Genomic DNA, 11137 nt, shown 5'->3' with positions numbered 1-11137 from the left:
TGTCATTTAACTAAATAAACGAACGAACTTAAATAAACTGACATCAAACTGAATTTCGAACCATTGATGACTTGTGAGTAGCTTAGAGTATCTCCAATAGAGAGTGCTATTTGGGGTGCCATTTTCATAATTGCCAAAATAGCATTCTGGATTAAAAATCAACCACTCCGATGGGAGTGGCATATGGGATTGTAAAATGGCAATAACCCTCTTGGGGTGCCATTTTTACAACCTCTAAAGAGAGAAAAAGAAAGAAATGCAAATTTCAACTGACATTTTTAATTATTTTATTTTAATTTTTATTATAAAATATTGATTATTTAAATTTAAATTTTGATAAAAAAATATTAAAATATTAAATGATACCTCTATTTTGGCACCTGTCATTGGAACAGATTTATTTTTTAAAAGTACTATAACACTTCAAAATAACACTCTCTTTAAAGATGCTCTTATTTCGTTAGCAGCCCTAGTGGTTGCTTCATATAAGCTCCCACGGATGAACCTTCCCTTGATCATAATCCTCAAAAGAAACACCCAACTCATCAAACACCGCCATGTCAGAATGCCTCGAGGCTTGAATGTGCCAAATGTGGCCTGTGCTACTAACAGTCATTTTGGAGAATCACTGTAGTGTGATTGTGCGAATGATGTTGAGGCTGACCCTGACCCTGACCCTTGCAATTATGTAAGAGGGCTTGGTCTTGTTACCTTTGATTAGGAATAGTTATACAAATGAAAACATCTTATTACAAGTGGGTGATACTGTTTTTTACCTTTTGGAGTTATAATTCAATCAAATTGGAGCATGACTCAAGCTCAACTTGAGGGAGCTCCATACCCACTTCACAAATAGATATTTTTAACTCTTAACGATTATTTTGGTGATTAATGTGGTGATAAGAAGTTAGTTGTTGCCATTATAATTAGGAACTTAACATTTCTATAGGTAACCCACAGCAAATTTGTATGTGCTTATTTGGTACATAGTATTTATTTATGAATTATTGTACGTAATTATAGATTTATCTTATGTAATTATGAATTTTTATCATTTGAAAAATAAATAAATACAAGGGGGGAGATATTTGCAGAGAGATATTTTGGTGAAGGAGCTGCCATCCAGCGTGTTCTGAAACCAACCAAAAGACGAAAATTGAAGAAAAATTGGAAGTGGACAAAAAAATAAAAAAGATGGTGTGGATTCAAGAGGAGAGACATCCAGTGGAGGATGGGAGGCCCACACCCACACCCACAACCAACAGATTTTGATTGGACAACACTGTGCCACGTTATTCCACCGTTTACTATCTCTATCAAACTCTCTCCCTCTCTTTCACTGCAATCCCAACAACAGAGATGCTTTTCAAGGTCTCTTTTAGATCATCCCAATCGGAATGTCTTGAAAATCAATCCAAATATCACACATCCATTGTTAAGTTGAAATTTAAATTGGGTTTTAAAATAATTGTAACTTTGTTCTAAAAAATCAAAAAAAAAAATGTAACATAATAAAACTTTGATAATCTAGTTTAACCACCAGTTTTTTTTTTTTTTTTTATTTAAAGTCACTCAGACTGGTCAACAACCCTTTGGCTAATCTAATGTTTAAAACATTACTAAATAGTTTAGGACTTGTACAACATGTAGTGTGTTCTGGTTGTAAACTTAAAGATTTTTTTAGTTTTTTAGGTCACGCTGTTGGTATTGGAAAACTTCACTATCACAGTGTATAAATTAATAAAGCAAAGAATGGTTATATTTTGTATAAAAATTGTGTAGGAGATTGTATTTCCCCCTTAGACTTTAACATCACAACAGACAAATGGAGACCAATTAAATAAGAGAGAGAGAGAGAGAGAGAGCATCTTGCGTTTGTGGGGTGTGACTGTAAGTTGCAAAGAAGCGAAGAAAATGAAGAAGTTGGACGGACAAGTGAACGTGAAAGAGAAGCGCTTTATTTATTGACCGACTCACCATCCTTCCCTTTTCCAAAAGGCAAAGTAGAACAAATCCTGCCTCGTTGCCTCACGTCTTCTTCAAAGGCACCTTCTTCTCCGATCAATAAGCAATATATATTACATCTTTTTCTTTCACACTGGAACCAGACATGCCTCTGCTCATATACAAACGTATCATTTTGTTTGTATTTTTTCTAAAAAACAAACAAACCAACATCGTTATCATGTGATATTTATAGTATTTTTAATGCTAAAATCACAATTAGGCTTTTCTTTCACTTTCAGATCAGATCATTGCCAATTAAAAATCATGGTGGATTTTCTTCTGGTGGGTGAGGCATCATCTTAATAAATAGTTAAAGGGTTGCTTTCACAAGTTTGGCTAAATTTGGAGGTTCTGAGACACTCATCTTTGTTATAGTATGAAATTCACATTTAAGTTTCTTAACCTTCCTTCCCATAAGTTTAACTGCTTACTATAACCATTTGTTATGAGATTCTTCTTTGTGGAAACTACTATATATAATTTATAAATTGTAGCATAGTATATATATATATATATATATATCTTTTTGTGTGTGTGTTAAATATTTTCCCAACCCAAATCCCATTTCCAGTTCGTTTGTGAAGACATCATGTGGAAGAATAGGAGTGTCCAATTGATTGAAAGCTAAGATAAAGGTGGGATTGGGAAGACAGGAAAAAGTACAAAGATACCAAGTTTCCAAACCATCACCATGAAGGGAATCCTAGCTTTCTCTTTTGACTTGGGGGAGTGGTTTCTTTTCTCCACAAGCAATGCACAATTCTACATGGTTGGCTACCTTAAGACTAATTGATTTTTATATATCATATTGAAAGGCTCCAAATACTAGCCATCAGTGTATCATTAGAATACCAACAATATTGACTAATATATGCTTAGAGTGCTTCAACTTTTCACATTCATCAATTTTTGCTTTTCCCATAACATCAAAGGACATAAAAAGCTGCAGCTTTGGTGGCTTAGTGGCTGGGGTTTTTCGACCCACCAAATTGGCAAATTTCAGCATTCTTTTTGTTTGTTCGCCAATTTGTCTTCCTTGTGGTTGAAATGAGGTAAATTTGCAGGCAATTCCTCCTTCAACTTGCACTTGTTTATTCTATTATTATTATGATTATTATTGTTTTATCACAAAAGTTAAGGGTCAAATCTCACTATGATACTGTCTATATTTAATATTGTGTATTGTTTAATTTTGTTTTGATAACTCCATTTGAAAAATATTCAATTGTCATCTATAAATTTAATGAGATATCATAAAACTTAAAGTGATAATGCATAACTCTTTAATATTAAAATTTAAATTATCGTAAAAATAATTACATCTAGTCTTAATAAAAAAGAAGCTAAATCTTACTAAACACGAACTTATCTTAAATAACTTGTTAATATTATCACATGTCATTAAATTACTATCTAAATATTACATTTATTTCTTATTTTTGTTGTGGAGTTAAATTATCTGTATTAAATAACTAAAATGTGATAAGAAAGATAGAAGACAGATTTTAATATTTTAATATATAAGAAAGAAAGCAATTGAAAATACATATTTCAAGTGTAAAGTGGGCGTGACCACTTAAATTCACATAACTGCTTATATTTTCTCAATTTGTGAAAGAAATCGAATTATCTTAAGTTTAAAGTACTGATTAGTAAAAAAGGCTTTCAAAGTCTTGAGAGATGATCCAAATACTAAACGTTGAATAGTTGGTTTTAACTTTTTCATTATACACTATAATTTTTTTTTCAAATATTTGCAGCCGTATGAGACAAATATTTTGAAACAATACCACATCAAATCTTTCTCTCAGCCACGGTCCCTCTGAGAAAAGCCTGGAACTTAACGGCTCTCTCTCTCTCCAATAAAAACTACCACATAAACACAGAGCCTTCACATACTTCTTCAGCCTCAAAAAGATTTCATCATATTCCGCAGAATCTTCTCCCAAATACCCATTATTTTTCTTTCAGGCTTCCCCCCCCCCCCCCCCCCCCCCCCCTCTCTCTCTCTCTCTCTCTTGCAAGTTGCCTTGCAACTGAAAGCAAGGCCACGCATCATGTGTGTGCAAGATTCAGAGCAAGTTACGGCAATGGAAAATCGGGAGCTCTCTGACCACAGTGACCATCACAAAACCTGTTCTTTGCACTCTGAATTGCAGCATTCCCAGATGGAGAATGTGGAAAAAAACACTTCTTGTGACCTTTTTGGTCCCAATTCACTTCCTGTGAGTGATTCTTCCATCCTTTTGCTCTTTCATACAGTGATTCAAAATCTCTTCTGGGTATTCTTGTTTATTCTCTCAATTTCATTCAAGCTCTGCTTTTGTCCTTGGTTCTTGCCAAGATCTGGTTCTTTTTTTCCTTAATACCCTTCCCAATCTTTATGGTTCATGTAGATTCTACGAAAATTGGGTTCATAAACTTTGTTCTGTTCCTAATTGCTATGTTCTGGGATCATTTAGGTTCTTCTGACTGCTTGAAACTGGGTTGACTGTGTGGGTCTGTACTTTGAGTATCATAGAGTTCATTGTTCTCTCTGAATTTTTTGGTTTATCCTTGTCATACTAGTAAATCTCTTGATTTAGTATGCGTTAACCCCTTTTCTTGTTTCCTTCTTTTGTTATGTTCAGCGGGATGTAATCAATTTTACCTAGGGTTGATTCTGCGAATGTGATCGTATTTACTTTTCATTTTTTCCTCTCCATTAATTGATTCTTCACTATTATTATGCATCTATGTCCTGATGGTTGATTCTTCCCTTTCCATAGAAGATTATTTTTGTTGATATGAAGCTTTCTTTCATTTTTCTTTTCTCTCTCAAATTTCTTTTCAATCAGATAAAGTAACTCCCTCCCTACTTCAATTTCATGTCCACTATTTATGTTTCCTTCACATTTGTTTGTTGATTAATTGAAGGAACTGGTATAAGACTTCCTGAGCTACATTGGCAGAAATCTTATCTTGATCTGTTTGTGTGATTATTGTCGTATCCCCACTTGATATCATACTCTTTTGGTCTATAATCTATTTGCACTCAGGACTTTATTTGGTTTTTGCAACATGTGAATGTTGTTCCTGCTGAAACTCAAATTTTCTTTTTATTGTTTCAGTCGGTCATTTCACTTAGTGCTGCCCGAGCATTATGTAACACTGCAGTTATGATAACGATCCTATATGTTTCGATGCCTAGCAAAAACACAATATATGAAGCCGTTTTCCCTCTATGTGGGGTTAGAGCTACATGAATTTTAGCTCATCGATTATTTCTAGCTTGTCTTTTGAAAGGCCCTTATAACTCATATCATATCTAAGTGTCTTCCACCAAGTTTTATTTGGTCTTCCTCTACAAAGTTGGCCTTAATGGAATCTTGCTATCAAATAAAACACTAGATGCACTTTGCCATTGTAACCATCTTCTACGAGTAACAACCTCATTGATCCCTCCAAGGTTTTGGATTATTGATTCAAGATATTTGAACTGACCCTTTCTTGGTATGGCTTGATCTTTTAATTTTACCACACATATTCACACTTATATTTTTGCTAAACATACATTCCATACATTTGACTTTCAATCTTCTTTACTTAAAACCTCTAGATTATAAAGTATTCCTCCATATCTCGAGTTTAGTATTCGCATCTTGTCTTATCTCACCCAACAACACAATGCCATGAGCAAATGGTATACACCAAGCCAACTCAACTTGGACATGGTTAGTGATTTCATCAATTACTAGGGCAAATAATTGAAAAAACTTGAGTATCTCCTCCACATGTTTTGGCACCTATTTATGCTCCATGATACATGTCTCTAATAACTTATATAAACACCATATATATATATATATATCCTTGTGTTTATCTATACCTTTCCATTGAGGGTCTCAACAAATATATAACTTCTATTGTTGACCTACCAGCATGAAACCAAATTATTTTTTAGACATTTTGATTTCTCTTCTTAATCTTTGTTCAATCACTCTCTCCCAAAGTTTCATAGTATTGCTCATTAGCTTGATTCCTCTATAATTTTCACAACTTTGAACGTCTTTTTTATTTTGTACATATGCACTAAAATGCTCTTCCTGCCCTGATTAGACATCCCTTTTAATTAAAGGATTACATTAATAATTTTGTTAACCAAAAAATTCCCTCTTGTCCTGTGCGTTTCCACGCTTCTATGCATATATTATCCAACTACTTTATTATTTTTCATCTTTTTCAAATGCTTTTTTTTTTTTAATTTCATTTGGACATGTATGTCTATAGAATAAGCAATTCCTATCTTCCTAAGATGCCCTAACATAATACTTGTTTTTTACACCTTCATTGAATTAAAAAAAAAAAAATACTTATTGAACATGTTTCCCATTTGACAGAATTTTCACGTTTCGAGATTGTTCCAAGGGCATATCTCATTATGTGCTTTTCAGTAGCAAGCAAGTGCTTGAGTAACACATGGGATGATCATACCATCCCTACTAGGATAATGGCTCAAAAGGACTTGGAAACTTTTATGGATTATACTCCTGAATAACTCTTCATGCTTTTGTTTATTCATCAGCAACAAGAAGCAAACCTTGTTCATGAACTTGGGGAAGACAATGTATAACAGATTAGACATCAATACTAAGGCATGTTTAGCATTTCCTTATTTAGAAGCCATGTCACTAATTTGACATGATAAAATATACCCACAAGACTTTTAGTTATTTACTATAATTCCATTTTTTGACAATTTTCCTAGCGGCTAAATATCAAATTAAATGTGGGAAGAGGGTCTTCACATGCTTTCAATCAGAAAAAAAAAAAAAAAAATTGAAGAAGAAGAGGAAGAAGAAAAGAAGAGTAGATCCATCCATATTTTTGCATGCATATGGTGTGTGCCCTTCACTCCTTGTTAAACATGAAAAGGGCTTTGGAAATATTTTTTTCTTATTTCAGGACCTTTGTAGTTAACTAGCAGAAAGGCACAGTGACCTGATTTTTAGTTTTGAGATTCTCTAGAAATTAGCAAAACAAGGAGGGTAGGTCTGCATACAAAGACATCTATGTTGACCCTTGCAAAGTGGGGGGTCTGTCCACTTGGGACGTCTGAAGCCCCTTTTTATAATTATTATGTAGAAATTATCAGTATTCTTTTTAATAAAAAGTGAGCAGTTCATACTATCCTGGGTTCTACAATTCTATGTGAATTCTGTCATTTTCTTTTGATGTGATTTTATTTCTCCTTTTCCTCTTCTCTCCTCCACTGCCAGCATTTTTAAGAGATATCTTGTTGTAATATTCAGTTACTTTAATAAAATCCCTCCTTCCAAGTGAAAACAGTATTGGACTCATCAGCACGTCTTTAACATAATCTGTCAAAATTAACCAATTTGCAACATGAATCTCATTGTTTCAATTTCTTCTTGGAACTTTTTTTCTGTTTCTTTCTGACCTAATTAACTTATTATTTTCTTTTCATTTTATTTTTCTTCCCTAATATTCCAGCTGGAAAGCATTTGTGAGGATGGAGCAGTTGTAGAAAGAAGACATATTCCGTTAAATAACTTCATCCCTGCTCTTAGGTCTGGAGAGTGGTCTGATATTGGAGGCCGTTCTGATATGGAGGATACTCATGTATGCATCACTGACCTAGCAAAGAATTATGGTTATACCTCCGGTGAGGAAGCAATCTCCTTCTATGGTGTAAGTTCTTTAACCTACTTTTGAATGTCAATTGCTTGATGAGTAACTATTTCTTTTGCTAATTTAGTGAACTGCTTAAGATGGTAATGCACGGGATGGTTAGTGGAGTGATTATGAGGCTTTTATTTGTTCATGTTGTTATTGACTTACTGCCAATCTGATTATTAGTAGGGAAATAATTGTTTTAGTTGATGCTTATATGTGAGTGTGTGTTTGTTATGGGCGATACTACGAGACCTCCAACTAACCAAATTTACAAGCTTAGAAATAAAACTAAAACAGAATAGCTTTATTTCTATTTCTATCTGGGTTCGAATAGGACTATTTCTGTTCCTATTTTGATTAGGAGATTGTTTCCCTATTTTAGTCCGTTTCTTATTACTCTTAGGATTCTATATTTTCATCTGGGATAGGAGTGTTTGTTTCAATTAGTTGCTATTTGATTCCTAGTAGGAGTCTTCTAGGGTTTGATTATAAATATTCTCTTGTAGTTGATCAAAAAATAAGAAGAATTATTTTTCCAGCATACCTTGTGTGCAAAAGATCGAAGGGTTCTCTCTAACGAGCCCTCACTATAGCATAGGTCTGCAGGGGCAGAAGTCCTTGAAGGGATTAGCTTTTGATTTAGCTAATTGCCCGTGGACTCAATCGTTACAGTGTTTCTGATTGGAAATGACAGTTTAGCTAAACAACAGTATCATATATCATTTTCCTTTGTTCTATTTTTGTTTTTCTTTTTTTCTTCACAGAGTGGGTTCTTATAATACTGAGATGTGAGATATATAGTATTGAGTAGGGTGCTTTACTGAGTTGCATGTCTATAAGTTAGGTGTAATCATTGGTTTCTTCAAGTTTCGTGTACATTAATAAGGTGAGTATTTTAAGAAGCTTGATGACTATAGAACATCTGGATGTTTATATCTATATAGATCCTCTCTTCCTTCAAATGACACAAATATTGGATTTTGTCCAAAGAATAATTAATAATTACTACTTTCATTGCATTGGCATTCCTCAAATGAGCTAGATGAGTATTACCCATGATGCTCTTGGAATAGAACATGAAATTTCCAAGTAAAAACAGCAACATTACACACCAAATTTCAATAATGTACCCTTTTTTTCAATTAACAGGTGTTTGATGGACATGGGGGCAAGGGGGCAGCACAATTTGTCCGTGACCACTTACCCAGGGTCATTGTTGAGGATGCTGATTTCCCTTTAGAACTTGAGAAAGTGGTCAGAAGGTCATTCATGGAAACCGATGCTGCCTTTGCAAAGTCATGCTTTCTTGAGTCTACCCAATCTTCTGGCACAACTGCACTCGCTGCAATGATATTTGGGAGGTAATCCAATCTCCTCCTCTGTTGTCTGCTATTTGTTTTCTAAGTGGTGTCAGCTAGCCACATCCTTCAGCTAGCCAGTGAGATTTAAGTTTAATGAGGGAAGGTGATAAATAATTTGTCACATCAAGTAATTAAAGAAATGGTATTCGATCACATCAAGGGAGAATTCCCTCACTTTGTAATTGGTAGCATTATTTCTTGCTGTATTCATGCATTCTTGCTTGATAAGAATGCGTAGCTTAATTTTTATTGTACCTTTGTGATGAGAATATGTGCCTCTTTGTTGCCCCTTGAATATGAATGGCACCCACTTATTGTTATCGTTGTGGTGCCATTGATGGGCACAAATTTAGGATATAAAAAAGAGGAGGCTGGTGGAGGGGAGACTTAAATTATATTGTAAGGGTTAGAGATTAAGGGGCTCTTTTGCATGCCATGGACCAGACTGTTGCATAGAACTGATGAACACACGCATAAGAAAGCAATGAATAAAAGGAAGAACATAGGATTTATGTCGGTTGTCCATTTTTCCCATGTACATGGGAGATTAATTGTTACACTCAACAAATCTAAATACAAGGGCTATATTGCATATACATATGCATATGTTGATATCATAGCCCCCGACACTAACACATTGTAAAATGCTCATTTTACCTATTACCATTCCTTGGCCCCCTATTGACCTGCAGGACCTTGTGTAACTCTATACTTGTCTAATTCCACCTTTTGTTGAATCCTACTACTTTTGTAGTCGTGTCCTTTTGCATCATTCAATTTCCTTCTACAAGTTCTACATGAACATGGGACTCATGCAATAATTGAATGGGGTTCTCAAAGTTACAGGACTCCCAAACAGTCTTCATCTCTTTGACAAGTGCCATATGTACTGTGCATGCATCCGCTAAATTATTGTGTACGACTTTCTACAGATCTTTGCTTGTGGCAAATGCTGGAGATTGTCGGGCCGTACTGTCTCGACGAGGAATTGCCTTAGAGATGTCGAAAGATCACAGGCCTTGCTGTGATAATGAAAGGATGAGGATTGAGTCACTGGGGGGATATATTGATGATGGTTATTTGAATGGTCAGTTGGGTGTAACCCGTGCTCTTGGTGATTGGCATATTAAAGGACTGAAGGAAACTAGTGGAAGGGGTGGACCCTTGATTGCTGAACCAGAACTTAAGTTGGTGACACTAACAAAAGAAGATGAATTCTTGATAATTGGGAGTGATGGTATGTGGGATGTATTTCGAAGCCAAAATGCTGTGGACTTTGCCCGGAGGAAACTCCAGGAGCACAATGATGTGAAGCTCTGCTGCAAGCATATAGTAGAGGAAGCAGTAAAACGAGAAGCAACTGACAACCTGACAGTTGTGATGGTATGTTTCCACTTGGAACCGCCTCCCCAAGTCGTGGTGCAAAGGCCAAGAGTCAAAAGGAGCATTTCTGCAGAGGGGCTTCAAAATCTCAAGTTTTTGCTAGAAGGGTAGAACAAGATCGATCATATTTATTTGTTCATTTAAAGTTCAGTTTTCAATTGGCAGGCAAAGCTAAATGGTAGTCAATAAGAATTCTTAGTCACGATGATGATGATAATCGCCTCTTTTCAAGAGTGCTGTTGTACATAGTTACTTATCACAAGCACTGAACTTGGCTATCAAGAGAATGGGAGAAACAAGAAGAATTTTTTGGATGGGGAATTACTTCTCTATCTGTTGGGCTGCAAACCTTAATTTGTAAAATGGATACTCTGATTTATGGAAATTGTGTGAAACTATGATTAACTGTTGGCCGTGTATTTCAGTCTTTTTGCTTTATCGCACATCAGGCTATGGGCCTATTTGTTGCAGCTTAAAAGATGCAACTTTTAGCTTCTAACTTTAAAAAAATTGGAATGTAATGTTTGTTTTAACTTATAGAATTTTAACTTATAGCTTCTACTAGCTTTTAGAAGGGGTAGAAGCTGGCTTTTTCAAAGCTGGGGTACCCCAGCTTTTACAATTTCTGCTTAAATGATTACATTTTTATGACAATTTTACCCTTATTTTTAACAAAGAATTACCCTCTTGTCTACGCAATCATAAGTTTT

The 11137-nt window shown here is 34.9% G+C and overlaps 1 protein-coding gene across 1 annotated transcript; it reads left to right on the top strand.

The window, feature by feature from the left end:
- Positions 1-3858: 3858 nt before the first annotated feature.
- Positions 3859-10851, top strand: LOC127806985 (probable protein phosphatase 2C 27). Its single transcript, XM_052344635.1, has 4 exons — positions 3859-4232; positions 7501-7698; positions 8833-9044; positions 9977-10851. Exons 1-4 carry the CDS (start codon positions 4065-4067, stop codon positions 10536-10538), a joined length of 1140 nt encoding a protein of 379 aa, XP_052200595.1. The 5' UTR covers positions 3859-4064; the 3' UTR covers positions 10539-10851.
- The last annotated feature ends 286 nt before the right edge of the window (positions 10852-11137 follow it).

This window comes from Diospyros lotus, chromosome 7 (genome assembly GCF_014633365.1).
Source record: "Diospyros lotus cultivar Yz01 chromosome 7, ASM1463336v1, whole genome shotgun sequence".
NCBI classification, from domain to species: domain Eukaryota; kingdom Viridiplantae; phylum Streptophyta; class Magnoliopsida; order Ericales; family Ebenaceae; genus Diospyros; species Diospyros lotus.
This window is presented reverse-complemented; position numbering and strand designations above follow the sequence as displayed.

Bases quoted from the DNA above. Each gene is read 5' to 3' on its own strand.
- LOC127806985 (XM_052344635.1), top strand. From the start codon at position 4,065: ATGTGTGTGCAAGATTCAGAGCAAGTTACGGCAATGGAAAATCGGGAG. The intron at 4,233-7,500 runs GTGAGTGATTCT...CTAATATTCCAG, and splicing joins TTGGTCCCAATTCACTTCCT to CTGGAAAGCATTTGTGAGGA. The intron at 9,045-9,976 runs GTAATCCAATCT...GACTTTCTACAG, and splicing joins GCTGCAATGATATTTGGGAG to ATCTTTGCTTGTGGCAAATG.